This window comes from Anticarsia gemmatalis, chromosome 25 (genome assembly GCF_050436995.1).
Source record: "Anticarsia gemmatalis isolate Benzon Research Colony breed Stoneville strain chromosome 25, ilAntGemm2 primary, whole genome shotgun sequence".
NCBI lineage: Eukaryota > Metazoa > Arthropoda > Insecta > Lepidoptera > Erebidae > Anticarsia > Anticarsia gemmatalis.
This window is the reverse complement of record NC_134769.1, coordinates 5,397,648-5,424,735: the sequence shown is the minus strand read 5'-3', so window position 1 is coordinate 5,424,735 and position 27,088 is coordinate 5,397,648. Positions and strand designations below refer to the sequence as shown.

The 27,088-nt window shown below is 32.9% G+C and overlaps 1 protein-coding gene across 3 annotated transcripts in view; it reads right to left on the bottom strand.

Annotated features, from left to right (window-relative positions):
* ci (transcriptional activator cubitus interruptus) overlaps nucleotides 1-27,088 on the bottom strand; it is a 106,695-nt gene that overhangs the window by 25,143 nt on the left and 54,464 nt on the right. For all 3 annotated transcript variants that reach the window (XM_076130948.1, XM_076130950.1, XM_076130949.1), the window contains one exon: nucleotides 6,122-6,246. In XM_076130948.1, coding sequence (XP_075987063.1) covers nucleotides 6,122-6,246 — 125 coding nt within the window. The remainder of the gene's footprint in view (nucleotides 1-6,121; nucleotides 6,247-27,088) is intronic.

Sequence of the window (27,088 nt, the reverse complement as noted above, 5' to 3'; positions counted from 1 at the left end):
GATTACTTTCTGCTACTTAAATAATGAGCTATAGTAGCAGAAATTAATCTGCAGTGGGGGGAAGGGGGTTGTAAACGGAACTTGTTCTGCATGTAAATGCTAATATAACCTGTTGGCAATTCTAATTACAACAAACTTGTACATCATTATACCTTTCCTTATTATATGTCACATTATCTATATTTAAAAACGCTTAAAGTTCAAATATAATTTCATATAATTAGTCCTATAATAATGGAACACAAAAAAAATATTATACTCGAGACATCTAGTATAACGCCGTCCCAAAAATATGACAAAAACCCGTACTTAATTGAGCGTTATCTAAAGATGCGTTAACTTCGTGTAAGCCGAGCCTTAGCTGCTGAGTAAACAGACACCGTTCGCGATTTTTTTTATCATAAACAGTTTCATTTCGAGCCTAAAATGACGCCGCACTGACGGCTTATGTTACGGACATGTCATAATTACAGAGGGCCGAAAGACCGCCTAGTCTCACACCCAATTTTTCTCGGAAAACATGACGTTTATTTTCTGTTTTTGTATTATACTTTTAAATATATTTTCAATGTGAAAGTGAACCTTTGCACTCAAAAGAAGTGTTTTTTGGCAGTACGCCACAGTTTTACACATGTACTATTTAAAATATTGACTTTCAAATATTTTTCGAAGACATTTCTTTAGTATTTGCACGTGTATGTAAACACGCAATTTCAAAAACATTTAAAACCATTTTCAACCAATTATCCTCCCGTTCACACCAGTCGGAAATTCACTAGTTAAAAATGTATAAATAAAGCAATTTACAGATATAATCTAATCCATTTTAACTGATTAATTAACTAACAATAGTTTCTTGCAATACTAGTTAAAGAGCAAAAACCTACTCTATAACATTTATTAATAACTCATTTCTCATAGAACGTATTGAAGAATGATCACCACTCATTAAATTAATGATTTTATCAGCTATTATGAGTTAATAAGCTTCAATCATTAAAGCGATATCTTATGAACAACCAGAGTTAATAAACTGGACATAAATCATGCATTTTTATGTTATGTTGAGATCTTTATAACGCTCGGCTTTTTAAAAGCGTGTAAAAACTAGGCTTCAGGCGATTTTCATAGTTTTATTGCAAGAATATTAAGATGTCTTAGAAAAAATACGCTTTTTTAAGTCTTCTTTTTAACGATTTAATGTATTAATTTACAATAATATCTTAAAGAAAAATATAGCCATTTCATTTCATTGATTTCTTCAGAATTGTAGAGTTCAGCTCTACCAAAGGCACTCTATTTATAAACTGATAAATAAGTACAAAAAATCAACGTAATCCATAGAAACATACACATATTTCAAGTTACAATTTATCCAATTGAAAAAGAAACCAAAGGCGGAAGAAGAATGAAGGACTATTTGAAAGTAATTTGTGACCTGAGTAAAGCCTATGACTAAGTATACCACTTGAGAACGCTCAGCCTTCGCACTTTGCATTCTCTTGACCTCAAAGTGCTTATAATAATCGGTCATAAGGGTATATAAGCATATCCAGGCCGTCCAAAGCTCCAAATAAAAGGCTGTATGTAGGAGGAAACTAAATATGTCCACAACGAATCGCTAATGTGCACTGTAGGGCTGAGCGCGAACTTGCCGGTACACCACAAGGCGCTGCGCTTGGTCCACAACTAATGTTCAAGCGACTAAACAATTTTTAGACTATTTCAAAAAGAATAGTATACCAGAAAAATGTTTTTTAGGAACACGAGTTTGTTTAATGAAATGAAATCTAGAATCACAAATAGTTGTTTTTATTACTTTAGTTTAAACTGGAAATAAAAGTAATCATTTCACATTACGCAGCACTGCCTACCCGTACATTAGGATCATTAGTTAATCATCACACCTATACAATTTAGAACCGACATCACAAAATATAATCTCGAACGGATGTGAACTACATCAAGATTTCAAGAAAAAGCGATTAATTTCCGCTTGGCGCTTATTCTCATCGCTTACACTACACCGACTTACCTCGATATCCACCTTCAATCCATCGGCCACGGCTAGACCGACATTACCGAAGGTACACACAAGGAATAATAGACGAAAACATTCTTATTTGTTCTTTTAACCCTATCACAAAAGAACTGTTACATTGATTTCAACGGCCATAAAACTTGAATGGGTCGAAAATACCCATGACATTGAATCACCGATGATTATGTTTTTAATATGAATCAATCTGTTTTAAATGGCGTGAAAATTTTTAATGATATTATTTTATTGTTCGGAACAATTATGGGATTTTATTCATAACTCTATTATGGTGTTGTTTTTTTTTGGTAAACGATGGAATTATTTTGCTTTAGAAATCGTTATCACAATGATAAATAATCTTACTTAATATTTAAAAAAATAAATGCGAATGTTGGTGAGTATAGATATATGTATGTTTGTTACTCTTTTACGCAAAAACTACTAAATGGATTTTCATGAAATTAGGTACAAATAAAGTTTATAACCTAGATTAAAACATAGGATACTTATTACCCCGGGAAATGTATTCACGCAGACAAAATCGCGGGCAGAAACTAGTTGAACCATATTTTTAATAGTCATTCAAGCTAAACAACAATCGCACAATCTTTTCGCTACTAAATACACCGTATATAGTCACTCACGTAATCTGAAACGTCTTAATTGCGGGGTCGCCAAACCAACCCTTCGTTACTCAAATGCATGCCAATTTTAACCCATGACTTACCACGGTCGGTCTCTTAATAGCCACTCTTACGTATCTGTCATCTACAAACTTTCAAGCTGTTTTGAACTTTATATTTAATCCAAATACGGTTTATATTTGACTGGAAAGAGGTAGGGAACGAATGGTACCAGTCGTGAGTTCAAATCCTAATTAACACCTTTGTGTATAGATAAATTGTGATGATAGTCCACTGTGGCATTGCATTGGTTTCTGTGAGATATGGTACGTTATATGCTTATTGAGATTCGAAAGCAGAGAAATTTAAACTAACTCTATTTAGCTTAGGAAATTGATAGCTAAGCGCTTGCTAAGCTGGTAAACTATTCATAAGATGTACTACAGCATCTTATTAATATAAATCCAAGTAATAATTGCTTTAGTTTAGTGGTAAGTGCTTTAGCCTTTATATGATTTTCATAATAACATGTTTACAGTGGCTTTAGTAATTCAAAAATATGTATACTTAGGCCACGAAAGCTCTACTTAATCCAGTAGACCTAACTACCGGCATTTTGATTTTAAAGATACTTGGAAACAATAAGACTGGGAAATAAGTACACTGGTTGAGATGTGGTTTCTCCCCTGAAGGATGGATAACAATCCTCCTCATCATATAAATATGTGTGCTGGGATTCGAACCCATCACACGCTAAAAGTGGAAGTGTCCACATTAACCACTTCACCAAACCTGCAGTAAAACGATCAAACGATCTTAATCAACACAAATAAAGGAGTAGTGTTAATATATTCGCAATACTTTCGTCGGGTGCCTGCATCTACCCGAGCAATGTCAGTGTCTGAGCATGCATATAATTTGCAGTAACAGACTAGTGTTGCCGATTTATCATGACGACTGGGTGTAGCGTTACCTCGTTCACACGTGCTAGGGCTGGTAGCTCATTGTGTGTATAATTTTTTTATTTGTGATATTTTTATGACTGTTTTATTAATTTTTTTTTTCGATTTAGACTGATGTCATTGACAGAAATTACGGAGAAGATTAAAAAAAGTTTGTTCGACGCACTCAACGCAAATTTTGGCGTCGAATTTTCTGCTCAATATGATGTTATTTAAATCACCTAAGCGCCAAAGAATTGGGAGTTGAGACACTCATTACTAAGCCAAAATATATCCTAAAACTAACCTTAAAGTTAACGTCATAATTAACAAACACCTTTCTGTGTTTCTACAATAGAACGAATACATGCTAAATGATATAACTTGTCCATTTTTCTTACTCAAAAACATATTTCTTGGAAACAAATAGTTGTTCAGTATTCAGAAAATATTTGAAAAAAAATTGTAATTAATAGTATCAGCATAAAAATGCAATTAAGAATAAAATGGTATGGAGTTAAAATTATTTCGAAATTTCTAGAATTTGTGTTCGGTATGCGAGTTGACTCTTATAATGTAAGTTTACTCAATTAAATACATATCGGGCGGATAGTAAATTAAGTGCTAATGATCATATAAAATAATAAATGTAGAAGTATTAAGTTTTTGTAAGAATAGTGCAGTGATAGCCGAGTGGTATAAGTTGACACCTCCCACGCAAGTGGTCGCAGGTTCGAACCCGAGGCAACACACCAATGACTTTTCGAAGTTATGTGTGTATTAGAAATAATTATCACATGCTCCAACGGTGAAGGAAAACATCGTGAGGAAACCTTGCATGCCTAAAAATTTGTTTAATACATTTATTGAGGGCATGCAAAGTCCCCAACCCGCACTTGGTCAGCGTGGTGGACTCAAGGCCTAACCCCTCCCTCATTACGGGAGGAGACCCTTGCCCAGCAGTGGGACATTAATGGGTTAAAAAAAAAAAAAAAAAAAAGAATAGTGCAATTTAATGGGTATGGGCGTATCGCTAGATAGTTTTTTAAATTTTTAACTTAATGAGCCAAACCAAAGTTTCCATAAAAAAAAGATATCACTGGGAGTAAACGGAACTTTTGCTTGCAAAATAAAATTTTGTTCGAAAAACACTGCTTAAAATAATTGCAGACTCAATTCTTTCAAATTTTCATTCAGTTTGTCCTAGAAAGGATAGAAACCCATAAACAAAAACTGAATAAAAAAAACATACAGTCGAATTGAGAACCTCCTCCTTCTTTAAGTCGGTTAGAAATCTTTCATGAATTAATCTTTACAGCAACTACCAATTTTCTCTATAATACTGACACAGGTAGTGGACCAGTTGCCAGCCCTATACACTGCAATGCAGTTGATATCGTGTCTCAAGTTTAATTGCGACTTATCGTATTGTTTTTCATTGTCCTGCTTATGGCGCTTTATAGCTGTGATACCATTACTGGCACGGAACAGTACCGAAGGCTGTGCTATAAAGGTTATAGTGTCCAAGGCTTTACTTTGTACTATACTTTCAAGATAGTGGTTGAATTTAGGAGACAACATCATTGCAAATGTCTTGAGACGAATTCTAAAGGGAATTCTGAATTCTATTTAACTTTAGTATAAACAATCATTTCGGGTTTGTTGGTGGGTATTATTTGTCCAAAAAAAAATTTTATCTTTATAAAATACCAAACGTACTAAAGAAAATTAATTGAGATCTTTTCAAACAGAAACGTCAAGTGAACATAGCTGTAGGAAGTCGCGAATATAAAACAATGAAAAGAAAAAGATTTTTGTTTAAATCAGCTCTACATTATTTTAAATATTTACTCATGTTTTTTGTACTAGTCTAATACGTCACAGTGTAAGGAAATAAGTGCATAAGTATTATGTTGCAATCAAAACGCAAATCAGTCGTTTATGGCAGTCGTCCAGTTGAAAGTAATTACATTAATGTTGATTAGAGAGAGTGTTACCGAAGCAGATTGAATTAAGCTCTTAAATGTTTAGTAGGTATTAGGATATCTCAATCAGTAGGTGTTTTATACGAAAGAAAAGTGAATTGAAACCTGAAATTGAAGTAAAAATCTTTGAATTTCCCGATGTAGATTATTTTTCAGAACTATAGATTATTTGAGATTTAGAACAGCTATCCAATATAATAGATATATTCTGCTAGGCTCTTCAGAACAACTATACCTACATATACTATATTACAAACAATATAGGGGTGGTGTAAATGTTCAAACGCCTCTCCTATTATAAGAGTTTACGGAAAGCATGTAGATGTACAAATAAGCCTACCTTTATAAAAATATTACCATGTTATTCATCTTCTACCTTCAAATAAAATCGCATAAAATTTTTCTAGATGTACAAATAACCCTGGTATCTTTAGAGAAAATAATACCCTATTCTTCATCTTTAACCTTCAAATAAAATCACATTAATTTTTTTGAAGAATTCTTCTTCCAGAATAAGTAAAATGTGCTTACCTCGTAAAGTATTAGCTCCATATAATGGATGGTCGTAGGGCACCGGGCGGTACGCAGGGTGGAGCGCGGCGAAGTAGCTCAGCTCGCTGGTGGCACCAGCCGCAGCCGCTGCCGCTGCTGCCAGCCTGTGGAAGAAGGGTCTGGTTAAATACTGAAGAAAAGAATGAAAGTATAAGAGACCTTGGAGAATCACTTGTATATACTGATGATTCGGTCAGAAAGGAACGCTCCTTTCTGGATAAGGATTTTATGAGACTGTTTCGATTTTGTGTAAATTAGTATAGGTACATTATTTATAACTAGTACATACATAAATGTATTTTTTTAAATCAATGTTTAAGTGCAAACATACATGCGTTTATTTTTCTGATTAAAATATCATATCGATACTTTAACCCGATCCCACGTCAAACCGTTGCATCTAAATTATATTTTGTACCAAGTCCGTTCAAGAACATCATTTTCTTCGTCACAGGGTGTCCTTTAATTACAAATGCTCGTTTACCATTGACAATATTTGAGTGCTTTGCCAAAAAGGCAGCACACAATGACACGTTTGAAACTTTTTTCACGATCCCTATTCAAGTATTCGGAGTATCGTCTGGGACATCTCGGTGCGAACTCAAGGCCTAACAGTGGGGTTCCGTAGCCAATAAAAAGAGATCGACCGCTTGCAACCCACCGGCATCCGTGACGTAATATGTCTGGACGTTTTTGGGCAAAAAATGATTTACAAACAGCTGGATGCTGTAGCCAATTGTATGTGCTAATTCTTCAAGTCATTTTACTCCAAAGTATCGGTTTCTAATTTATACTCGCAGGCGACACTCAAAACTTTATGCGATGCAATAAACAGCTTCGAATAACTAATGAGATAATAATGTGACTTTGTCACGTTCAGTAATAACTTGTCTCGCTTTAAACGTTCCGCACTCAATTTGTCTACAGTCTATTAAAACACACGTTTACAATATACAGCAAAACAATGGATAAATCAGATAAACAATGAGAAAACAATCCATTCCCACGTTTACAACGAAAAACAAAACTAAAGCGACCACTAAAAGCGCAAAGCTAAACAAAAATAAGAGCACAATAGCTCGCGCGCATGCGCAATGCGCCCAGTAATAAAATTATTAAACAAATCAACCTCATAATAATGCGGCCCCAGAAAATTGTCGGGTGGGCTGAGTAGGATAAAGAAATTATCCAACTTACCGGGCACGGACGATTGCGCGCCCCGACCGAACCCGAACAAAGACGTAGCTCGAGAAAACGAACAAAAAAAAACCTGGCGGCTAACAAAATAAATAAAACAAGTGCAAGAACACTCGCGCGCCTTCGCCCCGCGTGACGTCTTCATGTACTCTGTCCCTCTCGCCCACGCCATCTGTCTGTTACCTCACACGAGAGAGACAAGGACGGCGATACGCACAGATTGTCCTTTGAATACGAAGAAAGTTTTGAAACTGTTGCTGGATGTGAAACAAGTTTTACAGATTTCGCGCAGACGGGCTTTTTGATTTGACGTATTTACATTTTTAAAGGCATTTTCTTTGCACGGATTCCGATGATTAGGATCATAATACAGGAGCCGAAGCGGAAGGCGACTTTGAAATTACACGCAATTTTACTTACGAATAACTCGACACTCCTTATAATTATGTTCGTATAAAAAATAACTGTTTTGAAAACATATAATGAGACATACACATTATTATTAAGGTTTTCTGACTTGACACGACGTTATTACCAATAATACAAATATCAATATTAACTGTAAGTAAATTATAACTCGTACTGACATAATAGTTGATTTTACTTAATAATTACGTTACATTTTTTGCTCATTTTCCCGTAATAAGCAAACTCGAATACTGTCAGTTGAGCATTTTAAAAGTGTAATTGCCTCTCGGCTTGCGACTCAATCATGGCATCATGAATGTTTCATGAAAACCCGTTGGCAATTACACCCGGCCGATGTACTTTTTTAAAGACTTTTAGTTTTTTCGCCGAATGACCAATTAGCGGTTACTGCCTGCTACATAACCCTTGCATGCGCGTATCTATGTTAAACTCGGTACATTTTACCCGTTATTTACAGGGTTATTATTATACATGTTATTTGTTTTTTACTTGTAATATTTTAAAGGTATGTTATGGTCATTAAAGGAAAGTTTACTGAATAAAATTTGTTACGGTTTGTAGAATATAATTGTAAGTTTAGTAAAGAAATGTGTTGGCTACCGGTAGATATTGTGTCAATTATGTGTGATAATAACACGTGCAATTCATACTTCAGTTATGAAATTTTGAAATTAGTTTCAGCAAATACTAAAATCTTTAGAAAAAATATTCTGCATAATAAGTGACATAGGTAATTTAAAAAGGTGGTAGATAAATTAAAAGATTGATGTATAAGAAATCATAGAAAAGTTTTTCAATTGCTTGTATAGATGCAAGACTTAAAATGTATTTATGTATTTTTTTGTTCCGCATATCATAAAAGTTTAATTTGAAGAGCGATGCTAATAGTAGTATAGCATTTCAAATCAAGTAATGAGGATTGACGGCTTTCAATCATAAATGCGTGTGAATGAACAAGTAGCATCAAGTATCAATTATCAATCTATTTTTGCAGCAAAAATAGATTGTATGCTTCAAAAATTTTAAATAGTATGCGGTAATTTAAGGGTAAATTTAAAATACTAAATCACGCTATAATTTGTAAACATAAAAAAGCGAAATTGACACGTAATAATTTGCATTTTGTGATTAACTCCTCAAAGCGCGAAAGCTTCATGTTAGTTATTCAACAATTTTTTTTTTTAAAACACAAATCTCGAGAAGTGAAATGTATTTACCAATTATTTCATGAAAATAATACAACACCAATGTATTTTCCAAAAATCGTTAAGGAAATAAAACCATTTACACACTGTACAGCTGTCATCAATAATTTTAAGTTACTTGGTCATATTGTGTACATTGCCGTATCTTCGCGGTCTGACGCGTGGAAGACTGACATCCTTAAAAATATTCGCAATTGACGGCGTTGAAATGTAATTTGTTGGGAGTCAAAGACTTTTAAATATGGTTTAAAACAATATAAGAAAGTATATAAAAGGGACATCGATGACGCACACACATAAAATTTATTAAAAAGATAAAAACGTATCATCACTTTTTGGTTTTCCTTAAACGGTAAAAATTGTTGAGGGCAAGTTTCCAATCACAAAATAAAAACCCTTAAAATGTGACTCTAAATTTCTGTTACAATATGCTGATACAATCAATTTTTAGCTTAAGTTTTTTGTACACACAAACCCTTGTATTCATAAACACACTATAAACCTATTTTAGTTAAAAAGCTATTATAATGTTTTCTCTTTTTCATTTCGCTAAGGAGTGAAACAAACAGGACACTTTATAAGACTTTCATAACTTTATATATTTTAAAGGAATAAGAGGGAAAGAATACAGCTTCACTACAATACAATCATAAAAATGATATCTCAAACAAAATGTCGTATTCAAACGAGCTGTTTCTTTATGTCACCTATCGTCAAGAAACATATCACTTTATCAAGATTTTCATGAGCGAATAATACGAAATCCTTAATTCCTCGATACTAAATGTTCCAACGACAGATTTATTGAGGTCTGAAGGAGGAACTGGGAACAAAAAAAAGAATCTCTAAGCTCCTTTTCGTATACAAGAATGGAACCGACGAATTCTGAATAACAGTTTTATGCACAGGCTGATTTATTTGGCGAGAATAAATTCTGATTTTACGAATTATTTTATCGTTATTTCGCATTATGTGGAATTTTGACAAGTTTCGTATTTGTATAAACAAAATGTCTTTCACAATAGCAGTAACTCACAAAAATGCTCTTTTTATTTTTGTTTCCTGACTAAATAAATAAGGAAATCGTTCATTATTTTCATTCACAGTTTCAAGTTGTTCGTTAGCTAGTTTTATATGACTACCTGCTCCCACATTATTCCAATAATGCCGTAAACCTTTGTGTGTGAGTTTAAATAAGCAGAGTATAAATGAGTCACTTCTGTGGACTAAGGTCTTTCTGAGAAGGTCTCAAGTGGACACCGCGGGGGCCCACGGTAGGAGTTTTGTTTAAACCTCATATTTTATCGTCACACTAGCCCCGCCACCTGACTTTTTTGTTAATTTTGTGCTATTTAAAAAGGTGGCGGATGAAGATATTTTAAATAAAAAATGTTAAGTTTTTTGTTAGGATATTTTTCGATTGGTTTTTTAAACGAACCTGTGTTGTTACTTTTATAATGTTAATCTTTCATAACCTCGTTCAAGACGAAATATTTTGGAGTCTATGTTTCAACCAAAATACCCTACATCTGAAAATTACTATATCATAAATTCAATATACACAGCAAGCAAAACGCATCATCAAACTTATAATATAAAAATACATTTCAAAAATAAAGTCGGTCGGCATTCCCTCCGCGAAATGGAAGTCGGTCGGTGGAATCGCAGCGATCTCTACACGGCTCACGATGACATGTCAATCGCAGCTCTGAATAATGCAGTAGCATGTTGCAACACGCTGTATATACACAACACATTTAATTGTCTCGCAGGGCTGCGTTTCAATCTAATGTATAAATATTTTTGTAATACAATGAACTTTATTTACATTTTGATGGAAGTTATGTTTGTGCCGTTTTTGGTGAGTTTAATATAACCTTATTATGGACTTTAGAACGGTATTTTTTCGATACATTTATTATTTTGCCTTCACAACTTCAGTTCCTAACACATTGTTTTTTTTTAGATATCTTCTAAAGATATTTTTATGCGGTCAATAAAAATCTAAAATTAAAGATGCCAATACATTCTCTAGTCCTTACCAATTACAATTCTAAAGAAATAAAGTAACACTCACACTTCTTTTTCTCCATGAATAAACTTATACGAACACAATCGAACTAAAGGCATTTTATTCAAAGTTAAATCAAAATCGATGGGTGTAAGTGTGAACCCTACAAACAATAGTTTGCACAACACCCAACACAGGTTGATACCTCACATGCTACCCCTTATAATTCTATAGCAGTGGTCCCCAACCAGTGGTCCGCGGACCACCAGTGGTCCGTGGAAGTGAGAATGGTCCGCGAATGATGTTAAAATTAAGAATTTTCAGCATGATTATTAATATAATAATTAATATACTTACATAGTAGTCCCTGTTAACACATAGGTTGCCAGCAATTCACTGAGTGGGTTCAGAAAACCTACTAAGTAGGTTTGTTGGCAGCGAAAGTGTTAACAAGAATATTATAAAAGTGGTCCCTGACTAAGAAAAGGTTGGGAACCCCTGCTCTATAGACTACCGGCTCTACGTCTTTACATAGCATTGTGTAGCGATTGTTCTGTTACAGGCAGATTGTTTTCAACTTGTTGATTTGTTGTAAAATGTGTTTGTTTGTGTACTATTATAATATTGTTTAGATACAGGTCTTTGGTTTAGGTTTTGAGTTGAGTTCTCGAATATACAAATATAAAAAATGTATTTTTATAAAGAAGACTAAAGGGTCTAAACTAAGTTACTAAACGACTAAAGGGTAAGAGTTGAACTTTGTCAATGCTATGGTGTCGTTTTCAAATACCTACTCGTAGTATAATGGTTTTGATTTGTTATTTATTCTTCCATCCAAACATACATACATAAAATAACGTCTTCTACTAATTGAGATATTTAAATCGTAATTCTTCAAAGAATACTAGATAAGAAGACAAATTTAATTGGTTCAACGTTTTCAGTACTTTTTTGCTGCTTTCATGTACTATGAAGGTTTTCAAATATTTCTCGTCTTGTTTCCGTAAATGGGTAGACATAAGAACACCACTTGCTATGATTCTAACAAACTTCTTTAACTTCATTCGTCCTTGCGTACTTCTAAATCAATGTCCAATATCACAAGTCAATGATTCCCAATCAATCATCACTGTATCGCGCAATAAACAGATGCGCGTGCGATGACTTGAATAATAATACAGAAATAAAAAAATATTGACTACTTTTTGATGTATGTCATCGATGATTCAATATTCAAATCATTATATTATTATTTATACACACTTGTTTAACATAATGTACTAACATACTGAAATGTGACTTTAATAATGCAGCGTTTAAAATAAATTCATTAAAAAGTATAACAATTACTTAAGACATATTTAACCCATGAATGTTCCACTGCTGAGCAAGGATATCCTCCTGTAATAAGGGACTAGTTAGGCCTGGAGTCCATCATGTTAGCCAAGTGCGGGTTGGGGACTTTAAAATTGTAATATTAAATATTTTTTATGCGGGAAGAAATAAGTACCTTCTATAAAAATTTACCAATCAAATTATTTTTACTTCACGTAACCAAGACATCGAACCTCGCGATCTGTAGTCAAGTCAGTTGCATACCTACAAAACTACAGTAAATTAATTCATAATTTCTACCGATAAAGATCACAAAAAGACAAACAAACAAGCCATTTTATATTCTACTCAATGACGTTCCCTCTCACGGTGAGTTCCCGCTCTTTGAAATCAGACATGGCCGCGACGCACGCGCAGAATTGTAACGCACAGGGTTACCATACCACAATAACTCATGGGATATGGTTATACATGGTGTGTAACTTAATTCAAGTAAAATAAATGTGAATTTGAACCGACTTTGAAAAAAGGAGGAGGTGGTAATTCGTCTTGAAACTATCAATTCGTCTGTTTTTAATTTTTGTTAGGTACTCGCCTAATTTCATTGGGTTAAATGATATTGGTGACTCTTTTTTTATTTAAAAACCAAAGCGAATGCATTGCAGTAATTAGCGTACCTAATGCAATTTTGATAAAAATGTTGGGTACAATAATTTAAAGCCTAAACAAAAATAATTCCACGAGAAATTCCACTTTGAAAACACACACCTGAAACAACCATCTGTGCATCAAACAATTCAGAATTCATGAAGTTTTTAGTATTCCAGCTAAATTAAAGATACGATTTTAAATTGCACCTGACATCAGCTTTAACGAAGTCAATTATTATTTATCAGGTGGCAATTGAAACGAGATGAAGAATAGGTCAAACCTATTAAAAAACTAATAAAAATGAAAATTTTAACAATAATAAGTTCTATTAAATTAATAATTCTCATAAAATTTCATTTAATATACGATCGGTAGTCATCAACTATATAATTGACTTTAATAATACCATTGAACAATTACCAATGGATATTATAATACATACATCAGCTTATAATAATCACCCATTACTGTCATTACCAACAGTTTTTTTTTTAAATGGCAACATATCTTAATCAGCTCTTCAATTTCTCAGTACTCATTACCGAGTTGCCAGTTAAAAAAATGTATTTTTAACCAAGTATGGTGTTGCCGGACTAATTGTTAGCCCTAAACAGACACAATTAGTGGCCTTGTGTTGCCATACTCGTAATTGAAATGTGTCTAATTGGTAATAACATTTATTGTACTGAATTGGAACCGTGGAGCTTTGCACTATATTCATTCATGGATATATTAATAGATTCGGTAAAAAGAACGCGATTGTGACAATGTAACTAATACTATTGAAAAAACATAATTAAACGAATACATAATTTTATAATAAAAAGTTGTTTACTAATCAGAGAGTGAAACAATGTTGCAAACTAGATGCAATTTAAATCATCATTTTAACATTAAAATTGACTTAAGAATGAGTTCTACAAACTCATCTGAAATGCAGATGTAAACAGTCTATACTATATAGAAAAACAAATGACGGTTACATAGAAAAATAACAGTTTTTCACACCTACTTATTATGATAACAATGAAGTATAGATCAAATTCTTAGCACTATCATTCAGCCTTTTTTCCAACTATGTTTGTGTCGGCTTCACGACCCATATACCTGGGTTGTAACATAATAAGACCCTTGGTAAGTCTGGTGAACTCGATATAATATGGTAACCCATTCACAGAACAACCTCGGCAAGCGTAGCTTAACCTTAGGGGTCAATCCATGCGGCTCCTATTACTCAACCAAGAGCTCCTTCTCTCAAAATCTAAGCATACCAAAAACATTTGCCGCTGGAATTCTGACGTCACGCACCCTTTAACGTACAAATTAGACGAGAATGAATTACCGAGGGCGGCGTGTCATCGGCAAACTGGTGCATGAGTAAGTCGATAGCGTATCTTTGAAGATTATATTTAGACCTGACTACAAGCTGACCTTACGGAGTCAAACGTCTAGAATTCGATAAGAAAACCTCTATATCTTTTAGGCGCCTCATTAAAGTGAAACTTACACTAAAATTCAGACATTTATTATCTATAAAATACGATTACGACATGTTACATTATGTTATAATTGTGCAATGAGTGTTCGTTTCCTAATATTGCGCGTTTATCGTTCTAAATACTGGGAAGAGTTCAAAGGTTTTGAATTTATTGCTGATGTTAGTTGCAGTCGAATTATTCTGGTTGGAAAGTCTACTTTGATAGTATGAGATAATACTTGAATGTTACGTCTCTTTAATTAAAAACATCTCATTTTTTTGCTATTTTGAATGAAAGAACGAGTTAAACGACTGTATTGTAAAGGGTATTTTTAGTTGCTAGACAGTCTCCATTTTGTAATTGTTCATAATTTTATTTAAAATCACCTTATACTATGTAATTTGCAAGGATCTCTTCGGTAGTAAGTCGAGAAATAAAACACATTTAATGCTGATCCGACTCATTCGGTCATGACGACCAATTCTATTTCTTACCAAACAGGTACAAATCTTATTATCAGCGAAGCAGCTAGCGTTTTCTTTATAGCGCTTACTGCTTACAAAAAAAAAGGTTAGTAAAGTCATAAAGAAATTTAAACACCGTCATCTCCCCTATCACGAACTAAAGCTCTCAATTGCCTAATCAAAACAAACAAACGGGTCAAACTAATCAAACCCTTGACTTAACACCCCTATAACTATAACCCGACTAAATCGTAAACCACTATAATAGCCCGTTAAGCAATACTTGAAATAAACATCTCAATTTAGCATCGTAAAATATTTTACTATTCTTATCTGTTTTGACACCTACATGTATAGTTACAAGCAAATACACTATTACATTTTACGGCAGTTATGTTAATAGAAAGAGTACATTTAGTACTGTTTTACTTTCAAAGTAATTTTATAATAACTGGGTATGTATTGTTGAAGTAAAAGGATTAAATATAAAACAAAAAGATGATATTTTCATACACAAAATTGTGACTGAAAATGTTGTACACCTACGTTATTATATCACACTAGTACATTTTTAATCGTACTTACGAAAATATCAATTTCATTACTGCTATTAATCAAAAATAATATACCTACACTGATTCTTACATTACTTTGATAGTAAAACAACAGTCATTTTTCTAATTTTCTGGATTATATCCAGAAAATTAGAAAAATGACTGTTGTTGCTGTGCTGTTGAAAATGTGACAACATTAACACATTGATGCTCATGACTGTATCTAGATTGCTTTAATTTTTGGAAAGGTTGTAAAATGATGTTGAGTCATGAATTTTAGTGATATGGTGTGGGATAGACGTAAACACGTGATGGAAAGTGGGATAGATGGTGATAAAGTGGGTATCATATGGAGAACAGTATGTTTAAAATTAATGCGGCTATTTTTGAATGATTGGTAATAGTGAAACGTAGATATAAGGTCGTCACTTATTGAGCTTGGAAATTAAGTCATTCATAATGTTGAAAGGTATACGTCTTATAGTTTATTAATCAAACTAAAGGTACACTGAAAGGTCTTATAGTTTATTAAACCAACTAAACGTATGTACATTGCCACAATGATAGTTGTTACCAATCTATTTAAATCGTGGAGTTTGATTCCTAGTTGTAAAATTGGTGCCACAAGTGTCGCACGGGAAAAACAATTGTCAAACTATAATTACACAATACTTAACTATTAATATGTAGGTTTATAAAAAATATAGTTAAGTTGCTTTGTCAAAATGATGGTCATGATACACATTTGTTTAGTACCACACAGTTACAAGCGTGATGTTATGCTAACAGTGCTATATGTAAAGTTATATACTATGTCTCATACACTACATAAGACGACAAGCGCCATTCATAGGACATGCATAGAATATGTTATTGTCGTACTCTTTTATACAAACTTTGATAAATGCAATTGCATTGAGTTGATATGACGTAAGCGATTGAAAGAATGATTTGTTTGTAAAAGTATAATAATATAATCTTTTACCTGTACCAGTTAATGACTAGGTATTATAATATTTGGAAAAAACCTAGTCTGTCTTTACAATATAAAGTTTTTTTTTCACATAAAATATTTGGAACTATTCAGTATTTACAAAAGGAAAATTACGTGTATTTTTAAAAGCATTGCCATTGTAAGCATTAAAGTAAATGATATGATTTTCTATTAGTTAGACTAAAAGAAAGTAAGTTTTTAATTCTTGTCGAGAGAACAGGTCATGTGATTTCTCGACCAAAAGTCACTTAAATAACGTGCAATAAATAATTTAACAACTAAATTATGATCGTGTTGTTTAATTTACAATCAGTGCATTATAAAACCTCAGAAAGACAATAAAGAATTGGATCATAAACGAGTCAAAAGATGTAAATAAGACGCCATTAAATGTAAAGTTCGACACATGTCATTATTTAGACTGTTTTATTTTTGAATTCGACACAAAACGAAGGCGTAAATGACCAGTGGGTTAAGCAACCTAAGGGCGGCCATTTAGTTGATGGGCGACCACATAGTGGTACTTGAGTTGAGTCTCCGTGACTAGGAGAGGACGTAAAAAGTCAGTTCTAGTACTTGTCCATCAAAAGGACCATTCTAAGTTATTTATTACTAGTAAATTTTTTATCACCTGAAAAGCTGAGATTTTATTTTAGCATTCGACACAAAACAAAGGCGCTCATAGCTAATTGCACTCGCCCGTTCAGGAAATAATCAGTGAGTTAAGCAACCTAAATCGTGGATATTTCATAGATGGATGGCCGCATGATGCCACGTAAAACGTCGGTCTTTGTACTTGTCCATTAAAAAGACCATTTGACACCTATATCCAATTAAAAACTATCGCAATAGTTTTATTTTATATCAACAAAAAAAAACAATTTAGATTGCGTGCCACACATCTTAATTCAGATCTTCAGTGAGACTGATAGTGTTATGTACAGCATAATACATAAAACATACAAACATAGTAACATATTAAAACAGTATATAAATAAAAAAGGCGATAAACGCCCTGTATGGAGTTTTGGAAGCTTTTTAATCCATATGCAGCGAAAATAAACAAGATCAGCTATTGTAAACAATTGCCGGGTGCGCATACGCATGGTACAGACGCAAGCGGATGTTGTAGTTAAATTATTGTTAAATTCAGAGATTTTCTGATAAAATCTGAGATGAAGTTATTTAAGACTTCAAGTTATACCTAGGTAATACTTTAGGCTATTTCGTAATTTAGGTTAATGCCGCCCTCGAATTATTGCCAGATTTTGGAGTTTTATTTTTATTTCACAAAACAACTTTTAGCATTCAGAAGATTTAAAAATATTCGACATACCTAGTAACGTAATCACTAGACTGTTTTTAATTTAGAAACAACTACTAAGCAGTTAAGCAAGGGGATGAAAATACTTATACCTATGAAAATAACAAAGTTAAAAAATACACGCGCACGGTGCTATGCAGATCTTGTTCCCAATAAAAGACATTCATCATCGATAACATTGTCAACTCAAACCCTCCCATAAAATTTTTCAAAGCCCACATTACCCTGCAGGTGTACACAATATTACGATCGCCCGTTGACGGGCACGCATCGCGCGTGTTTACAAATAAATCATCATTATTTTATTGCCTCGCGCCAGCGCCGCCGCGCGGTGTACGCTTCCGCCCGGCGGGTCATCGGACGGGACACGTGAGTTATGACTCTAGGGTAGCCACTCGTCACTATTTCATGACATTTACTTACTAAATAAGTTATTTAACAACCCTTTTTTAGTTTAAAAAGAAATATACTTCTATTAAAATTCTCGGTCCCTTAAACAAGGTTAATCTTTTCACGAAAGACGAACGATTTCATGCTACTATCGACCGATTTAATAAAGTATATATCAGCGTATCTAGCGTATTTTAAAAGAACTATTTTTATAACAAAATTTTAATTATTCAATAAGCTTGTAAATAAGGTATAAAATCTTACTATTGATGAAACCAAGAGACTAGCATTTGTGCTTTCTTTGCTTGCAAAGTGCAAGCAAAAGAAGTCACAAAATATGCTAGTCTTAGTTAATGAACATTGTTCAATAGATCACCTCCCACGCAAATATTTTCGAATAAAACAAGTTCTATATTTTTGATAACATGTTACATAACAAATACGTAGATAATTTACGAAGCTTAATGAGAAATCTACAAGCCCAAAGGTTTCCTATTAAATATAGTGCCTGAGGCAAGTGAGAAGAATTACTGACTAAAGTTAATTTCTCAATAATTGTAACTAAAATGATAGTTAAAATCAATTTCGACTTGTTGTTAATACTATTTACATTAATAATTACTTTATGGCTCTAATAATATATTAAAATGTATTGAGCAAAATAAATTATATTTAATAAAAACATATTTTAACTGTCATATCCAATTAAGGGCAATCATTTAAGGATTATCCTTTTTAATCTATATCGGCATTTGAACCCCTGAGGCGACTTGGGGTATAAAATATATAGGCGTATTAAATGTCATTAGTATTTGGGGTCTTATGTGATATGAGGCCACATCTCTAAAGACATAACAATTTATTTATTAATATTTATTTACACATTAGACACATTGCTCAATAGACCACTACTGCTAATATTCAAAGCAGTAGCGCGATTCTCTATGATATTATGATTCTATACGAAAATGTACTGCAAAAATAGTTCCTACGATACCCGCTAGAGGCACTGATAAGATTTTCATACAAAATTTCTCGATTGCAGGCCGGTTGTTGACAATCAACAGTAGTAGAAAAATCACAATCTTATATCCTGGAAACCTGAACTAGGATGAACTTGGGTCTTCACGATCGGCAGTCGGATACTCAAACCGACGGTTTATTTTCTTCAATCAAATCAATGTATTTCAATAAGGTTAATTTATTGATGACTCATTTCCTAATTAAGAAAGTTTAAACGAATGTGTAATGTTTGATAACCCTGCGTCTCGAGACGTTCAATCCACGGGAAGTTACTCGAACTACGCAAAGAATGTTTAGATTTTTAACTCGGAAAAAAACATTTGGTAGTTCCTTCCTGTTCTAAAACGAATGGTTTATTAAATGTTTTGTATGTTTTACATCTAATTAATGAATAAGATAATGAAGAAATGAGAGATAAAATAAATTTAAGTGAAATTCGATCGCCATAGCTCTTGACTGATGAAAAGTCTTTTATTGATCTCTAACCCCCGGTTTTTGAGGTACATTTAACGGTAATTTATCTATTCTAACTGTTTTTTTTTTGTATGAATTTAACCACTATTGAACGGATAAACTGCCGCTAAATGTACTCAGAAACCAGGGGTAAGTCGGTTAAGTAAGTAAAGAGTAAATTATACAAGGAATGGTCAGTTTCACGGATAAGTGCCTGATAACCAATCTGATTGATAAAGTGACAAAGAATGCATAAAATCGGATAAAGTAATCGATAGTTATCCAGGAGTGATTAAACCGGAACTTAATCTAGCAAATAAAAATATATAAATAAATATCCTTATTCATAACTACATCAATCAATTTTATGAATGAAACTACCAACGGATAGCAAGACCTATCAATCAATATAAAAGAAGCGTTGAATATGCAAGCTACTTTAATATTCTCTACCATTCAGCGAAAGAAAGTACCATCAATGGTTCCAAGCTCACAGGTGGACAGTTATGACCAATCCAATATGTTCATTACAACTTTATTAGCCATTTTAGAATAACAAATGCAGTGTCACGAAGCCATAGTTACGGCTAGGTACTGGGAACTACAAAGATTTGCATAAAATCTTTTGAAGTAAGTTTTCAAACGTTTCCTGTACATTTGTGGTGTTTTATTTGGTTTGCTGTTTCCGGAGGCCAAGGGAGGATATTTTCTATTAGGATTTTTTATATTTTAGGTGAATAAAAGTTTATTGAATGTCCTGCGAAGTTCAATGATTTGTTAAGGATTTTGCGTTACCTGGCAAGCAAGATTTGACTTGGCTTTTAAAATTTCTAGCAAAATATTGTTTACAGGGAAAATATTTGGTGTTAATGCACACGTTTTTTTGATACCTTCGATTTTTTGGCCTTTGTGGCATAATTGTATAAAAGTATAATATCTGAAATGTGTTTTTCTTCATTTGTAGGTAAAGAAGTAAGTATGGGTTTTGTGACAAGTGTCAATCTTTGGTCTTTGCCTACCTCCAATGAAAATATACCTTAGTTTGTATGTATTAGTAATAAATGTATTTTAACTCTATTATATGTATAAATTATGTGTTTTCTGGGAGGTCTCTAATTATTATTATTCCAAACAATATTATAACATTTCTACAATAAATTGATCAGTGCAATTACATGAGTACTGTATATGTTAATTATTTATTTAGTAATCAATATGGGAGAGGTTATCAGAAGAAACCTTTGCGATAAACATGCTGATAACAACTACATGTAAACTTGAAGTGTGAAATTATTTACTTCGTCATAAGGTTGACGGTTCCGGGTTCGATTTCGAGTAAAGGTCAACTTTTGGAACATTGTCTTTGAAGTTTAGTTTTAAGTTCTACTTATTAATATCTTGCTTATCTAGATGACGTTTTTGTATTTAGTTGCTCACATTGAACTTTTATTAATTGAATTCATTTGTTTAAGTTTATTATTTAATGCCACTACATCCGTATGTAGACCAAATTATGTGATGATTTCATTACAACAAAATTAAACTATCATATTTTTTTAATGGTTCAAATTCTTTATGAAAACAACCGCTCACACTGTCTTTTACAGGTGGCGAGATAGTCGATATTCTGACTATGAAGATTCGATTCCGGGACAGCCCATTTTTTTAACATAAAACTCTACAAAAACAGTAAACTAATGTTACTTATACACATATACACACATAATTATGTGTAGAATACTCTAGAACTACTAAAATTACAAGCAATTTCAACACGACATTTTAATTCACAAAGCAAACATTAATTTAAAAATGGTTACATCTTTTAACCTTCATTGAAGTCACATTATCAATTGCAACAATTTTGCTCTAACATTTTACATGAAACAAGCATTCAGTGTTCCAGTCAATGTGCATATTGACCTCAGACAGTGCGCGCTCTGTCCGGTAAATTTAGATTTCAAGTACCACTTTCTAGATGACGTCATAAGCCAGTAATGTGAATTCTGCACTTGTTTAGTCCTTAGTGAAGTGGGTAGTAGAAAAGGGTTATGACTTATGAGCTATGTGAGAGATTAGAGTTTAGTTGCCTTTTAGTTGGTGGCTGTTTATTTATAGATTTCTGTTTGAATGATAGATAGTGATGTTTTGAATCCTTGTTAGTTATAGAGTTATTGGAGTTGAAGTTAGATCATAGATATTTAATTTTTAATGCTTTGATTTACGTTTCAATTTGTGTGTTAAGTTATTTATTCTTAATCGACTAGTTTATGTTTTTAAAGCACTTTTTTGTATTGTCTACTAATAACTTTTATAACTAGTAATTGATAAAATTCCGAATAAAAAGAAACGTAGTTAACTTCATACTTTTCGAATATAGCTATTCTTAACCGACTTTCTAAAAAGGAATCCGATAAAGAAATAGAAAAGACAGTAACTATTTTTTACAAATTGAAAAGTATGTATAAACTCTACAGCAAATTCTTAGTAAAAATCTCTTTCCCTGAGTTTTCTTCAGAATCCTTTATTTATTCCCAACAATTTCATGATCAGCCGTAATTGAAGTAGTTAGCAAAATAAGCCGCATATTCAAATGGCTTGGAGTAACGGCTTTAACTAACGATCCCGCAGGTCGTGAGTTCAAATCTGACTTGAACTGCAAGCGATCTTAGAATTAGACGATGTGTTTTATTTATGTGTTGTATTTGTATTACAAGCTTTTTGTGTATTTGTATCAGACTGGATGTAAACTGTCCAAACCTAGTAGAAATCTATGTGTGTATACTATTTTAAATGCGAAAGTTTGGATGTTCGGTTTAATGTTAATCAATCATACCAAAAATACATACATTCACAAAATTACGCCTTCTTCTCATAAGGATAGGGAGTGACCAGAGAACATATTCACACCAAAAACACCAAACAAATTTTGATGGAATTTGATAGCTACACAGATAGTTCAACACGTAGGATTTTCAGCTTGAAAAATGTTTCTATACGGACGAAATCGCGTGCAGAACCTAGTATTCAATATTTTCACATAATAGACGTCAAATAAATATAACGAAAATTAACTCTAAAAGTCTAATGTATTTCAAACAACCACTTGTTATAAAACATCTATTGGACACACATGCGTATATGTAATGTGGTTGGTCGTAAAGTCTTCGCTCCTCGAGGGCCCGGGTTCATTTTTATTGAAGCAAGTTTACGAGCGCCTGACACGACTCAAAGGTCATGCCCTATGGGACAAATAAAGGGTGAATATACCCTAGAGACTGATGTTTGTTTTAACTGATTGGTTGGAAACTAATGAATGAAGATTTCTTGATGATACTGAATGTTGAATTATAGAGGTATATAGGAGTATGAAATTATATTGATCGTTTTAGTTGCAGTTGATATAGAGGCATTTATTCAGCGTTTTTGAGGCGCCTATAGATAGCCAGTTGCGCTCACCGGTCGGTAAACGATCTGTGGGTTAAGCAACCTTTGGCGCGGTCATTCCACAGATGGGTGACCGCATAGTAGTATTTGAGCTGGGCGTTTCCGTGCTTCGGAGGGCATGTAAAAAGTCGGCTGTTGTCTACTAAGATAACATCTTTAAGCCATGTCAATAGCCTCCCGGGCAGCTTGAACAACTTTGACACTAGGTTGACCACTAATCACACGACAAACAAACAAGGGTTTTTATTCATCGCAAAAGTACTATTTCGGTTTTCAGAATCTGGTAACTTTATCATACTTTTTAATCCAACTGTGCAACGCAAAATTTACTCCCACAAATATTTAAGAACTGATTAGTACAAGTCACGACATTGTTCAAATTGCTACCTCCAATTTACGATCAAGCAAATTTATACCCTAATTAAAAGACAATAAAAGATATATATTAAGATCAAATCCCACGCGGTAACCGATCATATAAACCTTATGATATATAGTCAATGCACTTGCTATGTCGTAATGAAATTGTAAAATACAATTTTATGATTATGTTTTATTGAAATTCACTCCCAATTTGCAAATAAACGGACTTTGTCAGAAAAGTTTTGGTTGATTGGTCCAATTCATAAGAGAAAGGGAGTTGTAAAATATGATGTCATGTTTTGTTTGCGTAAAAATACGTAAAACTCGTATATGCGTGGTTTTAACACGTTATTTACGTCAACATTTTATTTTTTTGCAAAAAAACATTTAGCAATTTATTTTCAATTCGATTTTTAATTAAAGTAATAACTTTTATTAACACAATATGTATCTTACTGGTTGTTCAAATATACATTTTTATATTGTTTTCAATGTAGTCGCTGAGGCTTATAAATTGAAATCAAAATAAGGACATAACATTTTTATGATGTCGCCACAAAAATACCTAACTGTATTTCTTTGCGATAAAAAATATAGACATGACTGTCGTCCTGCAAAGTGGAGCCATAACCAACGCTATTTATTTTTATTAAACTTTTTGACATTTGTGACTGTCATTTCGAAAAAAAGTAATAAACACATTTTGTATGTTTATGTTAGGGCATTGTCGAAAATAAAACAACTACATTTTTATAAAAATTGATTTCTGGATATGTTATTTTTAAGGAAATAAGTAATTTCCATTTGTTTCTACAAATAAGCTTCTGGTAAACAGAACAAGCACACTTGAATTTCCTTTTGTAGGGAATTCGAAATTTCGTTGAAATTTATCTGTCAAATTATTTATTTCACTACCCACGTTTATTTTAAAGTGGTATTTGTTGCCACAGTTCCGAAATAATATAAATTTACATCTACTAACAACTTTGTTCTCTCTCTGACGTAAGGTATAAAATGTAGCGTTATCTGAATCAATCTCCATGCAAAAATTTCTAAAAAGCAGGTGTAAACAAGAACAAAAGTCAACACTTCTATGTTACTTATAAAACACTAAAAATAATTCTCACAAACCTTAAACTTTTTGTACAAAGCAACATAGCTTATACATGTTTTGCTCTCCAATCAAATCGCTACCGCTGCCTCCTATAACTTGTCTACCCTCTGTATTGTTGTTTCAGTAAACAGTCACAGGTGCTACGTTTCCGAAGGAACGCGCTTTGATATAGTATTGTATTACACTACAATTTGTTATACCGTTTTAGAATATTTCTCTTGTATAAACACACATTTGTCATGTTTGGTTTGAAGGTTGATTTGAAACTGTAGTTTATTAGGATGAATGAATTAACTATTAACGATAATAAATTCAAGCAAGTAGGAAGCTTTGGATTTCAGTAAACTCTCTTTTCTCCTATAACTGTACATAATTAAGAAAAGTTTTTCTGATTCTTTGGTAGCGTGTCTGATGCACAATTAATTATAATTTTTAGCGCCTAACTGCTCCTTTAATTTCAAAACAGATGTTTCAGAGCTTTCTGTCAGTTGATGTAAAGTATGGAGTAATATATCATTGTTATAGCATTTTACTTTGACAAGACAAGCGTCCTATGGTGGTGCCTAGGTAAATAATAGAAAAAAACGTTTTTTTTATCAAAACTTTCCATATTTTGAAAATCATTTCTTTTATCCGGTATTCAGGCCCATACACACTGACCAAGGCAACCATTACGAGGTTAATCGACACGACAATAAGTCGCTGCGATTTACGTGCGATTGTGGTCGGTCAACCAGCGTGCGTTTGCTACATATCAGAAACAAAAGCAAAACGTTTATTGTTTCATGTACCAAGTTAGTTATTAATTGTGTGATTTATTGCGAGTATTTTCGTATTAAAGTTTAAACGCAGAGTGTCAAAATACTTTAGTTTCTTTGACAAAAAATCTGAAAATTTAAAGTATATTTTGTTAAGAATTTATGAGTTTCAGTTACGATTGTATTAACGTACTATTATAGGCCAAAAATGACTACAATTAATAGGAAAAAGGTAAGCCGGATTCACCATTTTCACGGATATTAGATGGATTTTGACAGTTATTTTAAAACGTTTGCTGCCACCTTATTAAGTAAATAGATTATCTGACACTTATTTATAAACTGTGAAACGGTTCCTCAACCTTTTCAAATATAATGCAATAACTGGCAGACAGTTAAGAAAGTATTCTTAAGTTTTCTCACCGTTCCGTTGCTATAAAGTAAACAAAATACAATAGAAAAGATCGTAATACTTTTCATAGTGCAAAATCTATCGCTTCCCAACAAAAACAATTAAAATAAACGTAATCCTTTTCTCAATATAAAATGGAGTTGAAATAAACAAAATCTAAAGGAAGAAATCTCTTATTCGAGCAACATTTCCATATCAGCGCTAACATGCGTTTGCTCAGCTTAAGATTTTAATGAGCACACCGATTGTAGAAGGCTACCGTGTGCGGTTCAACGCAAGCTGCGAGGCACGCACGCGACGTTGCATGACCCCATCTCTTCCTTTTTGCCCTTATTAACGTTTTTATGGACCACGGACCCATTATTGAAAAAAAAATGAACCACCATTGACGCCCAATTTGAATAAGCTTAACCAAATTTGTAAGTTATTGTTCAAATTCAATCTTGTATTGTACCTTTCAGACTTTGGCAAAAGTAAAAATTACATTGTGTTAATAATAAAACTAGATTGTATATTTAAATCAGTAAGTATAGATAATTTTTACTGAAATGCCACTAAAAGCCAAGCTAAAAGTTAAGCTTTTAGTGGCATATGATATAAGTAAAAATATCTTTACTTAAATGCCTTATAGTCAAACTAGCTTGGAAGTTACACAAGAAAAATCCTAAAAATATATATTACGAGTGCTACAAAACTTGGATAAAATCTGTAAAGATTTATGTTTGACAGATAAGCAGTTAATTTTCTTGGCGAGAAGTTATGAGCTACCGTAAAGCTCATGACGTGATGGACTCATTTAGATAAAACTAATAGAAACAAAACCATTTCCGATGTGGAAATTGTATTTGTGACTTAACGCTGGTTTCACCACTTTCGAACAAGTACTGGTTAAGTTATCAGGTGTAATTGTTTTTATAACAATATCCTTATCCTTAAATCGTGAAAGTATGAATGGTTTCAAATACCACGACTGTCTCCGTAGTGCAGTGATTACGGTTGCCACGCCATTACCAACGTGTCTAGAGGTCGTGGGTTTGATTCCCAGACGGAACAAGTATTTGTGTGATCCACAGATATTTGTTTCGAGTCTGGTTGTACTTTGTGTCTGTTTTTGTATATTTGTAAAAGTAACCGCAACGCAATAGGAGTTCTTTGCGAGGGAGTTCTCTTTAAAAAAGAGATTTAAACTTATCTTCAACAAAGAAACATTTAAAGATGCAAATGAAAGAAATTATGTTAATTCCCAAACAGAACAAGTTTATAAAATTAATGATAATTTTCATTCTAATTACAATGAAGAACAATTTCTTAATAAATTCCTCCTACGCGGTGAATATAATTCTA